Here is a 16,709-nt window from a genome sequence, read left to right as displayed (position 1 = left end):
TGAGATAGTTCAAGCCTTTATTTGTTATAATTTTGATGATTATGGCTTACAGCTTATGAAACCCACACAATCAAAATCCCAGAAAATTAGAATATTCCATGAAATCACACAGTAATTACACAGTGATACCATGGTCATTGAACCAGGTTTTGGTTCTTTTGGCAGTGTGGGCAGGTGCAAATCCTGCTGGAAAATGAAGTCAGCATCTCCATAAAGCTTGTCTGCTGAAGGAAGCATGAAGTGCTCTGAAAATGTCCTGGTAGACGGCTGCGTTGAGTGGACAGCACAGTGGACCAACACCAGCCGATGACCAACACAGACTGTGGAAACTTCACACTGGACTTCAAGCATCTTGGATTGTGTGCCTCTCCATTCTTCCTCCAGACTCTGGGACCTTGGTTTCCAAATGAGATGCAAAATTTGCTCTCATCAGAAAAGAGGACTTTGGTCCACTGTGCTTTATTAAATCCAGAGTCAACGCAGCCGTCTACCAGGACATTTTCAGAGCACTTCATGCTTCCTTCATTTTCCAGCAGGATTTACACCAGCCCACACTGCCAAAAGAACCAAAACCTGGTTCAATGACCATGGTATCACTGTGTAATTACTGTGTGATTTCATGGAATATTCTATTTTTCTGGGATTTTGATTTCGTGGGTTTCATAAGCTGTAAGCCATAATCAACAAAATTATAACAAATAAAGGCTTGAAATATCTCACTTTGCATGTAATGAGTCTATATAATATATTAGTTTCACCTGTTAAGTTGAATTCTTGAAATAAATCAACTTTTTGATGATATTCTAATTTTATGACCAGCACCTGTATATACAGTATGTATATATGTCAAAACATGTACAGAATAAGTGCATTGTATCAAATGATTAATTTAAATATTAGTACATATAGCAGTTAAAGACCCTTAATATAAAGTGGGACCAAAAAACCCAAACTTCTGAACGGTAGTGTATGTACAGTATAAAAGCAAAAACAAAATGAGCCAATTCCTCTTTCAGTCTTGGGAATTAGGAACTTTCAATTCATTTTCAACAGCTTTGTTTTACATGACAGCTTTGCTTTTTGGTTTGGGTGTCTTGGTTTGTTTAGCACATTTTAGTGTTCGGTTATAAAGAAAGAACAAAAGTCAGGCTTAACACACACAAAAACAGTAAAAACATCCACACATCAAGAAAGTGTTTCTCCCAAACTCCGTGCCAAGCCAAAAACAAAAGAATTTCAAACAAAAATCAGAAATGTTCTCTTCACCTTTCCAAATTAACTTGGAAATCAGCGCACAGCGTGTGAGTTTGGGGTCACTGGGTTTCTCAACATTTTATATGCAGTTAAAAAAGTTGATCTGTGGGAGCAAAAAGCAAGTAACTTAAATGCATGTCTCCTTGTCTAAATAAAAGTCAGTGGGGTGTGCTTCTTGCCACGAGTGCATTGTATTAAGGCACAGGCGCTGTTCTCCTTTTTGAACAGAGTGGGTGCATGGGTTCCATCCCAGTGCAAGCACAGTTTTGGTTCAGGTGATCACCATCATGAGAGGCTTCCCACATGGAGGACTGTCAATGTAGGACTTGAGTAATAATACAAAATGAGATGTTAAAAATCGTTTTGACCTCAAAACAAAAGAAACGCAACTGCAACTGTACTCTCCTCAGCAAAACATAATTGATTCTGATAGAAAAAGGGGACGCTAATGAGAAAAGGCGAGGTATGCGCGACTTTAATGATGTCGAATGGTTTTCTGGTGATCACCTTGAAAGTTTCTGGTTCAGACATTGTTTTACAAAGTATTTTCACGAATCTTGAGGAAATCCTTTTCGGTTCTTGTCAACGTTGGATTCTTCAAGAGGAACGAGTCCTCTGTATGTATGAGTGTTATGTAGTGTGTGTGTGTGTGTGTGGAAGTGAGTTTGTGTGTATCTAGAGGCATAAGTTGCTGCTGATCTGGCAAGTGGAGCCAGTTCCTGCTTGTGATAAGAAGAGTTTTCCGTTGGGACAGACACACACCTCAAAGACAGTCTGTCTAGTTCCAGAGGGGGAGGGGGCTTTTCCCTCCGGCAGACGTAGGAGCTTGATTTTCCTGGCATCCAAGGTGATCTAAAGAGAGAGAAAGGAGAGGATCTGAAGTTGATTTTTTTAATAAACATACCTTCAATCGGTTTATGTCACTTTCCATGAACAAGGTACAATGTAGGTCCTTTATTGTGAACCTCAGAGGCCTTTATTGTACATTCTTTGTTTGAATATTACTTTTTAAAGCCTCTTAATAAAACTTGGGACATATCTAAAACTACGAATTTGCTATTTTATAGCAATAAACATTTAAATCAACATCAAAATGAAATAATAAGCTACTTTGGGACCTTATGGTGGTTATAGTCAGGGATACACTTGTATTTTCCATAAATTAAAGGGGGAAAAAACTGTTAATTAAAATGATAGCTTTTGTTAATAAAATGACAATACTTTACTACAATGAATATCATTATCATAATGTTAAAAGTTTAGAATAATAATTTTTTTTCAATGTTTTTGAAAGAAATCCTCACCAAGGCTACATTTATTTGATCAAAATACAGTAAAACAGTAATATTGTGAAATATTTTTACAATTTAAAACAAATTTCTATTTGAATATATATTTATTACCGTGACGCAAAGCTGAATTTTCAGCATCATTGCTCCAGTCTTCAGTGTCACATGATCTTTCAGAATTCATTGTGATATGCTGATTTGCTGCTCAATTATTATGAACTATAATTGGTACTCAATTGTTAATAACGATTCTTATTATTATCAATGTTGAAAACTGTTTTTGCTGCGTAATATTTTAGGATGAATAGAAAGTTCAAAAGAACAGCAAATTCTTTTAGGGATTTTAAATGTCTTTACTGTCACATTTGATCATTTTAAATCGTAATAATATTTCACAAAATTACAGTTTTTATTGTATTTCTAATCAAATAAAATGCAGCCTTGGTGAGAATTAGAGACTTCTTTCAAAAACAGAAAAAAACCCCCAGAAATTATTCAAACTGGTAGTGTATGTCGACATGATTTTATGACATTGTTACTGTATGACTTTAATTGTTGGATACAGCAGAGAAGGTCAAGACCTCTGAGGTGAACAGGCCAAAATCCCAAAAAATTTGATGTGCTTAAAACTAGACACATTTCACACTACATTATTTTTTGTTAGATAATAATGTACCATATTCATAGAAAGTACCTTCTATAATGGTAAAGATTAGTTCCATGTTTATTTTTCTCTTTAGAACTCTCAAATCGTAGGCCCAAAAAGACCAGCATTGTCATTTTATTGAACAAAATATTCCATCTCGCAGCCTGTTCATCCAAGTCAAGTCCTAACCTCCTACATCCAACCAATCGTAACAGTTTCAGTGACATAAGCACTCCAGTAAGTCTCGCTTAGACACACTTTTAGCCCTTTACCCGAGCTGCTCCTTTCTCATTTCTCACTTTCTATTTTTCATGGGACCCTTGAGAAAGCATGTATTACCAAGGCTGGGAGAGGAGCTAGTCAAGGTATAAAAAGGTAAGAGGAGTCATTACTGACAGCCTCAAGGAAGCATTCCCGTCAAATGACCTGAAACACTTTTTAAGCAGGGGTCTCGGCTGACTTCCCCAGACATCTGCTACCGGGCAAATTCGAGTGAGGGAGGGCTTTCCCCCCACTCTGAGGTGGCTAATGTGCAAACCTCCAGTCTAATTGTGGTGGAACTGTCAAGGGGGCAGTCGGGCCGGCAGAGGTGTCTGGTAAAAAAAAAAAGAGCGACAAATGAAAGTGCTGAGGGGCACTGGAGTGGAATATGCGACAGACGGAAGAAAGTCAAGAAAGCATAACCTGAAACTATAAGAGCTGATTCAAGCTCGGTCCCTTGACCTCACTGGGACTCGTTTATCTATCAATCTGCAAGTCAAATGGGAAAACCCACGGGCGTAGCAATTATTATAAATGGGGGACATGTCCCCCATCACGCTTTTAGAAATTTCTGCAATAGTTCCTAATACTTTTTTTTTTTTTTTTTTTTTGCGAGAGCATGGATAATTGTGACACTTGGCTCATTTATTCAAAAAAGATTTTTTGGTAAAGCTCTGAAATTTTTCCTCCATGGCTTTGGCATGTTAGCAGATATTAGCTGGGCCAATTAAATGTATACCTTGATACAATTAAAATAGAAGTGTACAAATTGAAATCGAATGATAAATGTACATAAAATGACGAAAAAAGTTATGTATTGTCAGGGCCGCGGGAAGTGGGGGTGCTGGGGGTGCTGCAGCACCCCCTGTTTTCACAGAATTGTAAATGCAACGCATATGTTTGTTCATTAAAATCTATTAATTTTTAGCATTGAGTCATTTATTTGTAATAAACACTTTAAGTGGGCTATTTAATAATATAGTGTAATATTGTGTGTGTGTCGAAAGAATTTGTCCGCAGCTGCTCAAAAAAAAAAAAAAAAAAAAAAACCCAGTCAAAAACCCCACTGTCAGTGTTTTGTAAGGAACAGGCAAATATGTAAAATATAGCAGGAGACATTTTAATTGTTTACTAATAAAACATTTATTTTTTATGTCATTGTCGGCTAGACAGATGAAGTTGACGACTCGCGATCTTCGCAGCGCCAGAGAGAAATGCACATTTCATACGAATTACATAAGCAGCGCAGTCTGTTTACTTTCGTTTTGAATTGTTTGCTTAAAAGTAGACATTTCAAGCTATCTATATGTCTTCGGTCTGTGAGGTAATAGGCTACCTTATAGGCCTACGCTGAGTTTCGGTTCATTTATGAGACGAGCTCCAGGTTCGCCAGCGCCTCCGTGTCCTGATTATCTATTTTCTAATAGCCTATATTTACTTCTTATTTATTAAATCCAGACAATTGGTTGATGAAACATCGATTAAAATTAAGATACAATTAATACAAAACGAAATTGAATTTAAAGACAGGCTTTGTGCTTTCAGTTTGAGGTCTCTGTGAAAGTTTTAAAACATTCTTTTAGTGCCGCTTTAGAGCGCTCATGTCCGTAGTGGGGAACTGTCTGTAACATTTTTTGTGAAAGAAATTTCTAAAAAAAATGCGACTTAGTCCAATGCGAATTAGGCTATATATGTTTTTTTCTTCCTCGTGGCGCATTTTTTGACTGATATGCGACTCCGGAGCGACTTATAAAATAGGCTACGGTAAGTTATTTATTCTTTTTGTGCAAATGTCCCATAAAGTCCCATCCTTTAAGGATTCATTTATGTCCCGTTGACCGGTCCATTGCATTACGAATAAAAGCAGAATCAATAAAGTCAAAAATGTGATGTGCAGTCAGGTGGTTTGAGTGTGTGCGCGTTTTTTGACGAGTTTTATAGTCTTGATTGTTTCTTATTCAAAAGTGGTGACGACCCTACCCCTGCCCACCCCCCCACCCCCCCAAAAAAAATCAGCACCCCCAACCAAAAACCTCTTCCCGCGGCCCTGTGTATTGTGAATAATAATTGTATTTTATCTGTGCATGGTTGTTTTAGTCAAGGCACAACGTCCTCAAACACAAAACATATTTTAAAACTATGAAAGATTGGCTGTATAGTGATATACAGATACATTTTTATGCAAATAAATATAAAGATATTTAAAGTGCATTATGATGGCGCGTGCAAAAATGTTCACTGTTACGGAATTATGATGAAAACGAAACAAAAAACAACAAAATGAGGTTTTATTTTTTCTCATTCAAACATTTTTTTAAATATCTATGTCTGAAATTGTCTGTCAATTTGTAAGAATTATTTTTTTTAATTGGGCATGTGGAAGCACATTTCAGCTTATTGCAAAAATAAAACAGGTAATTATGAAATAAAATTTTAAATAATGTCACACTGCGAAATATAAAGTCCCAATTATGAGAAATAATTTTGCAGCTGTGAGATATAAACTTGCAATTATGACAAATAAAGTCATAACCACTTTATTAATTTAGTCTGAAGCTGAAAATGGACCTCCGTAGATTACAGTTATTTGTGCTCTCCCCTAATTATGACTTTTCCATGCCTTAATAACTCTCTCCACTTTTGAAATCATTCCCTAATTGTGAAAAAAACCATTCTTGCTGTGTGTGTAGGTCTTTGGAATTGGAGTTGTAACTTAGTTTTCATAGAACATATATTGCATATTAGTTAAAAACTTGCTGATAATTTAAACTTCATTACAATTCCTGTAAACATGTTCCAACTGTATCTCTTAAAAGACCACCAACATCTCATTTATCAACACATTACCAGTCTGTACAATTAAACCACAGATGTTTGAGCCAGATAACTGACATACATATTGTATTACAGCATGAATGTTTAACTAAACGTCTGCTTCCCTCTGAAGATGAAAAGGGGACATATGGATGTACAGTAGATGGAGAGCTTGTTTTGATGACAATTAATAGCAGATGGAAGTGTCACAACACAGAGTACATTAACTACAGCACCAGGACTCCCAGTACAGAATGAAGGACAGTTACCTCTCCGTCTTTTGACTCCAGGCGTAAATCGCTCCTACAGGTCGCTTGGAAATCCCCTGCGTCGGCTTCTATTTTCACTCCTTTAGGTGCCTCCATGTAAAGCGAACGTGTGGGAGACTCCAGCCTGAGCAGAAGACATCACAAAATAGAATGTCTTTTTAAATAAGACCTTCAAATCAGATCAAAATGGCCCAAAATGTTACAGCAATGAAGCTGATGAGACTTTAGTGCTTCAAAGTTCATGATTCCCTGCAGGCTATGCAATTTATGCAATCTCATTTCTATCACCAAATGTAATTGAAAGATTTGTGAGAATATCCATAGTGTATAATATGAGAATTATGGAACATTCACTTCAACATTCAGATGTTAATCAAGACACTTTGGGAATTATGGTAACACTTTATTTTACAGTGTCCTTGTTACATCTATTACATGTGCTTACCATAGCAACAACAGTAACTTATGCATAATTACATGCAACTAACCCTCAACCAAATCCTAATCCTACCCTAACCCTATAGTAAGTACATGTTGTTAATTAATAATTCTCAGTACTTAAATACACTGTAAAAAATTTGCTGTAGTTATGCAGCTGTTTGCCAGTAACTTACTGTAGATTTAAATTTATGTTATTTACTGGCAACAGTTTGTTCAAAGTTAAATGAACATTAAACATTAACAAGTCTTTGTCTTTACAGAATAAAATTATAAAATAACAATCTAATGCAAAGCATTCTGGGAACCAGAAATCTTCATCAACCTTTTTCTGTTTTTTTTCCTTCAGATTTTGGTTCCCAGAATGCTTTGCATGAGGCTGTTATTTTAGTTTTATTCTGTAAAGATAAAAACTTGTTAATGTTTAATGTTCATTTAATTTTGAACAAATTGTTGCCAGTAAATAACATCAATTTAAATCTACAGTAAGTTACTGGCAAGTAACTGCCAGTAATACTGTAATTTCTACAGATTTTTCTAACAGTGTATATAATTACACTGTAACAATGACACTGTAACGGTCACCAGCTGGAGTGCCCTTGAGAGCCACCAGAGGGCACTCCACATAAGACTATTATCACTCACAAACTACATTTCCCATAACTCACTGCCCGGACTCATCATCACTTATCACTGATCACATTCACCTGTACCTCATTCACTGATTGCACTCACCTGTGTCTCATTATCCTGTTAGTCTCAGTCTATTTATACCATGTTCATTCATTCACTCACCGCGAAGTCTTGTTTAAGTGTTACACTGCATTTCTGAGCATTCTCCTGGTTTTCTTGTCTCTTGGTTTTGGATATCTTGCCCTGTTCCCTGGATTACTCTCTTGCCTCTGGTCCCTGCCTGTTTTGTTTCTTTGTTTCTTTGTTTTGACTGCCTGTCTGTGTATGACTCTTGCCTGTACATTGGATTACGCCTCTGGATTGCCCCATACAATAAAGCTGCGTTTGGATCTAAACCTTTGTGTCTCGGAGCAGATCGTGACAGACACCTTAAAATAAAGTGTAACCGGAATTATATATAGTGGAGTTTTATATATAGTGGAATTATTATTAATCAATTTCTGTATAGACATTTACTACACAGAGATCAAAACAAAACTAAAAATATAACATTCTCAACATTATTTCTAAAAGATACATTCATGGAACACACTTTGGCCTTTTGGCCCTGTTTATGCCAGGTATTAAGATGAGTTTTGGTCGATCGGATCACAAGTAGACGACGGACACATTCCCGTTTACACCTGGTGTTTTAATCCGTCTCTTTTGTCCACTTTCAACCACTTCTGTCCTGATGTCTTTGAGGGGAGGGTCTATTGGCGGGTAAATTTATGTGTTTTTTCAGATCTTTCGATCCAATGGACAAAATAAGCTTGCGCAATTGACACATGAACGCGCCTAGAGACGATGGAGAAACATATGGAGAGCTCGAGCTTTCTTTCTGCTCAGAGAGTTGCAAGATCACACCGAACGCTGTGAGACCATATTAGAAATCATGAATGGTGAGAGAACATTGTGCTTGGTACATTTTTCGTCTTCATTCAAATTTGGGTCTACAGCTGACAAAGTTTAAATCCCGTCTGTCTAGCATGCTTCCGTTTGCGCATTAGGTCAGTAGTGGAGAGTCTTTTGTGGCTGTTCGAATGCATTTGACCACATGAGCATGTACACTACGAAAGTAATCCGGTCGAATGTGTTTTGAACTTTCAACTACCTCTAGAAGTGGCAGAAAGTGGACAAACTCAAAACGTTTTAGACCACGTTTACACCTGCATTTAGTGACGTCCACTTGTGATCCGATCGACCAAAATTTAGTACCAGGTTTACAGTAAACGTCTCGGTTACGTATGGTAACCCTCGTTCCCTGAGTCCAGGGAACGGAGACGCCTCGTCGGGGGAGTTCCCCTGACGAATTGGGATCACGCTAGGGAGACCAATTGCCTTCGAGTGAATTAAAACGAGCCAATGAACATTGGCATGCAAGGTTTGCATTCCGCGGCCCGCCTACCAGTGCGGGTATAAGGCGGAATCAAGCGCATACACAACCGCTTTTCGCTGAGGAGCCGAACGGTGTCCAGTCCTCCGCGAAGGTACAGCAGCATGGCGACGGGACGAGGCGTCTCCGTTCCCTGGACTCAGGGAACGAGGGTTACCATACGTAACCGAGACGTTCCCTTTCGTCAGCAGGGAACTCCGACGCCTCGTCGGGGGAGTTCCCCTGACGAATTGGGATCCCTACCAAAACGCCATGGTGCTGGCCCCTTCCAGCGCCCAGCTAAGCTACAGCCCTGCAGCAGTTTCCAGAAATTTTGCGGGAGCTAGCTAGGGAATCACACTGCTGTTCCGCAAGACCCAATCAGTGGATATTGGATAACACTGGGAAAGCGTGTCCGACCCCAAGGATATAATAGGGGGGGGGGGGGAACGCTGCGGAAGCTGAGGCAGCCTAGAGGAAGGCCCTCAATACACATATGTACTAACCACGTAGGGTAGTGAAACATATGGCAGTCCTTGAAGGTAGTCCCAGTCCGGAGGAGTGAGGAGCATACTCAACAAGGACGACAGAATGAGTCTGTCAAGGGGAAGACACGGCTGAACTGCACGTGGCAATCATGGGTCGCCGCAGGGACCACTGGAAAAACACCCAGTCTACTAGCAACTCCTTACTGAAGGTAGCAGACCTGGTGCCGGGCGGTCCGCAACGCCTGGCACCGGAGGGGGTGATGGAGGAACTCACGAGGTTAGCCGTTTGTTGGGTAACCAACGGAGCAAAAAGACGCACGTATCCGCTCACGGAATGGCGTCGCAAGCCGACACACCTATTCCCTCTAATTACTGGCCGTAGCAAGTACTCGGGAGGAAACAGGTTCCACACGTAGGCTATAAAACCTAGCGAACGTGTTCGGTGTCGCCCAGCCCGCAGCTCTACAAATGTCTGTTAGCGAGGCGCCTTGTTCCAGAGCCCAAGAAGCGGCAACACTCCTAGTGGAGTGAGCCGCAACCTGGGTGGGCAGGGCTCACCCTGGGACTCATAAGCCCTGGTGATAGCATCCACTAGCCAGTGGGCTAACCTCTGCTTGGAGACAGCCTTCCCCTTCTGCTGGTCTCTATAACAAACAAAGAGCTGATCTGAGGTCCTAAAGCTTTGCGTTCTGTCTATATAACCCGGAGGACCCGGACGGGACAGAGAAAAGCTAGGGCTGGGTCTGCCTCCTCCTGGGGCCGCGCTTGCAGGTTCACTACCTGGTCCGCGAAGGGAGTGGTAGGAACCTTGGGCACATATCCGAGCCGGGGTCTCAACACAACGTGAGAAAGGCCGGGCCCGAACTCTAGGCACGATTCGTCGACCGAAAAAGCCTGCAGATCCCCCACCCTCTTGAAAGAAGCCAATGCTAACAGGAGTGCTGTCTTAATGGACAGGATATTCTAAAGTTAAGTCCCAAGAGGGTACAGGGTGCAAGTAGCGAGGTGGATTTAGCCTCCTAGCACCCTTGAGGAATCTGATGACCAGGTCGTGCTTCCCCACGGACTTACCTTCAACTACATCGTGATGCGCGGCTATTGCGGCAACATACACTTTGAGGGTGGAGGGAGACAGCCTTCGCTCCAACCCCTGTTGTAGGAAGGAGAGCACTACACCGATCGGGCAAGTTCGTGGGTTCTCCCCGTGGGAAGAACACCAGCCGACGAACAGGTTCCACTTCAGAGCATAGAGGCGCCTCGTAGAGGGGGCTCTAGCTGAAGAGATGGTATCTACCACTGCCTGTGGTAGGCCATCTAGAACCTCCGCGTCCCGTCCAGGGACCAGACATGGAGTTTCCAGAGGTCTGGACGCGGGTGCCATAGGGTGCCCCGTCTCTGAGAAAGAAGGTCGTTCCTCAGAGGAATCGGCCAAGGAGGGGCTGTCGCGAGGAGCATGAGTTCTGGGAACCAAGTCCGGGTTGGCCAATACGGGGCCACCAAAAGGACTTGCTCCTCGTCCTCCCTGACCTTGCACAGAGTTTGTGCAAGAAGGCTCACTGGGGGAAACGCATATTTGCGTAGGTCCCGGGGCCAGCTGTGTGCCAGGGCATCCGTGCCGAGAGTCCCTTCGGTCAGGGAGTAATACCACTGGCAATGGGTCGTGTCCGGAGAGGCAAACAGGTCTACCTGTGCGGCTCCGAAGATTCGCCAGATCAGCTGGACCACCTGGGGATGAAGTCGCCATTCTCCCGGAAGGGGGGACCGACGTGAAAGTTCGTCGGCCACACGATTGAGCTCCCCAGGGACATGAACGGCACGAAGCGACCTCAGATGCTTCTGACTCCATAGGAGGAGGTGGGAGGCGAGTCGCGACATACGACGGGAGCGTAGACCACCTTGTCTGTTGATGTACGCAACGGTCGCAGTGCTGTCCGTACGGACCAGTACGTGTTTGTGTCTGAGAAACCCCTTGAGGCGACACAAAGCTAGGTGTACTGCTTGCAACTCTAGGCAGTTGATGTGCCAATGCAGCTGGGGCCCCGTCCACAGACCCGAGACTGCATGCCCTCTGTACGTGGCCCCCCAGCCCTTGGCAGAAGCATCTGTGAAAACCACAGCATGCCTGGAAACCTGGACTAGGGGCACTCCGGCCCGTAGAAACCCAGGATCCAACCAAGGGGAGAAGGTTTGGCGACAGCTCGGGGTGACTTTGACCCGGAACTTGCCGCTCTGCCACGCCCACCTCGAGACTCGATCGCGAAGCCAGTGCTGGAGCGGTCTCATATGCAACAGACCGAGCGGCGTTACTGCGGCTGCGGCTGCCATATGCCCCAGGAGCCTCTGAAATTGTTTCAGTGGAACCGCTGACTTGCCTCGAAAAGACTTGAGGCAGTTGAGCACTGACTGGACGCGTTCCTCCGTGAGGCGCACAGTCTGGGCGACCGAGTCCAGCTCCATACCGAGATAAGAGATCCTCTGCACAGGGGAGAGTTTGCTCTTGTCCCAGTTGACCTGAAGCCCCAACTGACTTAGGTGCCGGAGCACCATGTCCCTGTGATCGCACAACACATCTCGCGAGTGTGCCAGAATGAGCCAGTCGTCGAGGTAGTTGAGAATGCGAACGCCTTGTTCTCTCATGGGAACAATGGCCGCCTCCGCGACTTTCGTGAAGACACGGGGCGACAGGGTCAGCCCGAAGGGTAGGACCTTGTACTGATATGCTCGACCCTTGAAAGCAAACCGAAGGAACGGTCTGTGTCGAGGAAGAATCGAGACATGAAAGTACGCGTCCTTCAGGTCGATCGCTGCAAACCAATCCTGGGGACGGATGCACTCGAAAATGCGTTTCTGCGTGAGCATCTTGAACGGGAGCTTGTGCAGGGCCCGATTCAATACTCGCAGATCCAGGATTGGCCGTAACCCACCGCCTTTCTTGGGTACAATGAAGTAAGGGCTGTAAAACCCTGACCTCATATCGGCTGGAGGGACCGGCTCGATCGCGTCCTTCGCCAGTAGGACGTCGATCTCTTTCCGCAAGACCGGGGCATCCACTGGACGCACATGGGTGAAGTGGACGCCCCTGAAAGTGGGAGGCCGGCGTGCAAATTGAATTGCATAGCCGAGCCGGTTGGTGCGGATGAGCCAGCGCAACGGACTCGGGAGCTCTAACCAGGCTCTGAGAAACCGCCGCAACGAGCCCACCCGCACGACCGGCGTACCCGCGGAGGGGCAGCGAGGTGGAGGGCAGGGACACGGCTCTGGTGGCATTGTGGCGGCCGAGAGCGGGGTCTGGGTGTGTATTTGAACAACACCTACCTGCCTCCACCGGGGGACAGATGGCAGAGAAGACCCGAGAGTGTTCTGCTGCGGTCTGTCGCCTGGCGAGGGAAGGGGAGGAGACAAGGAGCAAGGCCCGAGGGCGGCTGCTGGTCTCGCCCTCCCGCCCAGCGACAGACAGGAGTGGCGTGACCGAGGTGGCGCCACTGCTATCTGAGAGCTGGGGAGAGAGGACTGAGAGTGGCGAGACCCGAGGGTGGCGCACACTGACGTCCTACTCTTGAGCGGGAGAGACTGCATGTTCGGCAGTCCCAACCGTGAATGACCCAGAGGAGGAAGAAACTGCTCTTTTTTAGGTTTTGGGTACCACCGACCAGCTGGTCGGCGGCGGAACAGAAACTAGAAAAATTTAACAAAGGATTCTCCACCCGGCCCTCCTCCGGGGGAAGGAGTGGTGATGACACACACTCCCAAAGAGCAGTTTTCGTCACACTCTCTGGGTCGCTCCTCTCAGGGTCATTTCCCCTCCTTTTGCTGGGGGGGAAACGAACTCCGAGCGGGCTGGTTTTAAGGCGCTTCTGGACCACAGTGTGGACATCGTCTGACCGAAGGCCAGCGCTGTGACTAATCACGGTCAGTCATAAAGCGCAGCTCTACTCCGAGTCAGAACTACCCACGTGCACTGAATGTGCAGGGGTAGTGAGAGAGGAAAAACTTCTGCAGATTTAGGCATGTTTGGCTTGCCATATTGGCACCAAAATACTTCCATACTGCCAAAATTTTTCATACACATCTAGGCACTTTAGACCCAGGAAGTGTGGCTGTCAAGTCTGAACCTTCAGCATGAGAACACACCATTACAGTAGGAACTCAGCATCATTTTCAGAGTATAACAGCCCTCTCTCCGATGTAGCAATCGACATCTGTCCTCCCCTGGGGCCCCGAATGAAATGCTTGGTCCCTCATGATAAGGACCAAAATCCCACTCAAAGCCTTGACGGCACACGGCACGCTGAGCGGCTCAAGCCCTTACGAGAAAGGGGAGGCGAACAACGTGCCGACGTGGTCATGCACTCATGAGAGAACATGAACCACCCATGAACGCCGTCTCAACACACTGATTAGGCATGTGAAACAGCGATCATGGCCGTCAACCAGGCATGCAAGACAGTGAACGTGGCCATCGCTGGCACACGGCACGCTGAGCGTTCAAGCCCTCAGGCAAGACGAACAACGTGCCGACGTGGTCATGCTCTCATGTAGAGAGCACAAACCACCCACAAACACAGTCTCAGCATGTTTGTGATGCGCTAGAGGAGTGGGAAGCTCGTGAGGGTCTTTCACCTGGCGAGACATTCCGCACTGTAACCCTCAGATCACCAATGTTATTTGCCAAAGTAGCCCTCTCCTGGTGCACCAGAAGAGAAACTAGATCGGGAAACAAGCAAAGGGACTCACCTCATAGAGGCACGCGAGTCTTGATCTTGACCACGCATCTTGAGCGCCGAATGACGCGCGCTGGGTTGCCGTGACAACCCACGCTGTCAACCGGCGCTCGACGGCACACGGCACGCTGAGCGGCTCGAGCCTTTAAAAAGGGGAGACGAACAACGTGCCGACGTGGTCATGCACTCATGAGAGAACATGAACCACCCACGAACGCAGTCTCACACACTGATTAGGCATGTGAAACAATGAACGTGGCCGTCAAATAAGGACAGGAACGATCGCCTCCAGAAACACACGAGTGAAACGTCATCCTGAAAAGGACGCGATCTTCACTCGTGTTGCTCTTTCAGGAAGAAATTACTCTCTTTATTGTGCTGAAGCACACAGGGACCCAACGCGGCGACACAGCGGGGAAACTGCAAGCCCGCTGTGCGCACTCAACCGTTTACCAGCTGTAAAAACAGCTTTTGAATTAACAGCGTGTAGACGCAGCCGGCAGACAGGAAATCGCGCGGTCGCTGAAACGCCGTCTCACCAACACAGAGAGGTCCCTTCCCGAAACAGCAGACTCGTAGAGCGTAAGATAAATACAATCTTAAAACTCATTCACTCAGAGAGGACACAACCGGTCGGCTCCGAAGCAGAAAGCGTTTGTGTATGCGCTTGATTCCGCCTTATACCCGCACTGGTAGGCGGGCCGCGGAATGCAAACCTTGCATGCCAATGTTCATTGGCTCGTTTTAATTCACTCGAAGGCAATTGGTCTCCCTAGCGTGATCCCAATTCGTCAGGGGAACTCCCCCGACGAGGCGTTGGAGTTCCCTGCTGACGAAAGGGAACAGGGCCTTTTTGTTGACATACCCACAATTGTGAGTAAACAATTGTCTTTGTCCAACAGATATTGTAATTAATGAATACAATTCCCAACTTCTCTCTTGTTCGAAAAAGTTTTTTTTTTATATATATAAAAAAAGGATATTTAGTTGGTATATTCAGTAAATAATGCAAGATGAAAGAGTACTCATGTGGGCACAATGATAAAAAAATAAAATAAAATTATAAATATATATTATAATATCTAATTATATTTATATTTTATTATATTTTAATAGAAAATTATATTTTAACAAAATGATTGTTTTACAATAAAATATGTAATAAAACAATTATAATATATAATAATTATTGTTTAGCTATATTTATAAAATATATTTTATTTTATTTTATAATAATAAAATAGTATGTATGTTATATTATGTCTCTATATTATATTCATTTAATATTTATATTATATTTAAATTGCAAAAGATACAAATAATTTCAAAAAAAAAAAAAAAAAAAAAGTTTTTGAAAATGGCTTTTTATGAAAAACCCACATGATACAACACAATGACCTGCTAGTTAATGAGCTGTATAAGAGATCTGATTAGCAAGTAGGCGAAGCGAAAGTAAGAAGTGAAAAGATGTGAAGGGCCAATCTGATGCAAATCACTAATAACAATGGGGAAGATGAGGAGACCTAGCTCAGTAGAGATTTAATTGAAAAATCATTTTAAAAAAACATTTTATTTCAAAAATAGCCTAGATGGATGCATTAAAAGTTCTTAAGATGGTTACGCCTCATATGAAAGCTATTTAGGAGTTTAAATGTTACAAATCAAAGTAAAATTAGGCTCATTAGCTTGATGAAACATGAAAGCATCCTTCATTATCCTGAACCCGGCATTCAACCTTTTGAATTTCAAACAGTCAGCATCTGCGTGATATCGGTATTCACAGGGAGGTGGAGCAGAAACACAGGAGCAGTCAAATAGGAAATTTAAGCAGATTAGGTGACATTGGGTTGGTGCACGGCAAGCGCCCCTACCAGGGATAAAAGGGAGTTGACTAATTTGTCGCAGGTAGAAAAACAAAGGGAAAATCTAATTAACCCCCTCTGGGTTTGAGAGATATATTAGGACAAAGGCAACACAGTTGCATACTGTGTTCTACTCAGCCAAGGGAATACAGCCCATATAGCCTACAAATGCAGCTGCAAAGAAAGAGAAACAGAAGAGGAGTTCAAATAAACCTGTACAGTAGCTTGAACATTAGCATGGCGCTAACTATGTGACTCTGTAAACCTGGGAGCTACCTTAAGGAGCTACCTTAAATTTGTTGGTGCCACCTATGCATTCAGCTTGATTCAGTGGTGTTAAATAATATTTCTGACCACATGAAATGCATCTTTTCATAGAAGTCTATTCCAAATGTAAAAACCTAAAGCATTGGTTAGCATAAAAGGTTAGCATTCCCATTCAACTAAAATGTATTTGCTTGGCTGGTGCATATGTCTCATAATTTCTTTTGTTAATGGTTTCCGTTCATGTCCATGTTGGAATCTGCCATTTCTCTGATGAATTTACGCCAAAATACTACAGTTTTTGACTGGATGCACACGTAAACAACCAAATATATGAAACATGTTTTCTTCTCCCT

At 43.6% G+C, this 16,709-nt stretch overlaps 1 protein-coding gene across 2 annotated transcripts in view; it reads right to left on the bottom strand.

Annotated features, from left to right (window-relative positions):
- Positions 1-832: 832 nt before the first annotated feature.
- The window catches only part of sgcd (sarcoglycan, delta (dystrophin-associated glycoprotein)), a 207,337-nt gene continuing 191,460 nt past the window's right edge, over positions 833-16,709 (bottom strand). For both annotated transcript variants that reach the window (XM_084388062.1, XM_084388061.1), the window contains exons 7-8: positions 6,534-6,657; positions 833-2,106 (exon numbers count right to left, since the gene is read on the bottom strand). In XM_084388062.1, coding sequence (XP_084244188.1) covers positions 1,930-2,106; positions 6,534-6,657 — 301 coding nt within the window. In that variant the 3' untranslated portion in view covers positions 833-1,929. The remainder of the gene's footprint in view (positions 2,107-6,533; positions 6,658-16,709) is intronic.

This window comes from Rutilus rutilus (assembly GCF_951802725.1).
Source record: "Rutilus rutilus genome assembly, chromosome: 18".
In the NCBI taxonomy this organism is placed as follows: Eukaryota; Metazoa; Chordata; class Actinopteri; order Cypriniformes; family Leuciscidae; genus Rutilus; species Rutilus rutilus.
Note: the sequence above shows the minus strand (reverse complement) of the source record. Positions and strands in the feature narration are given on the sequence as shown.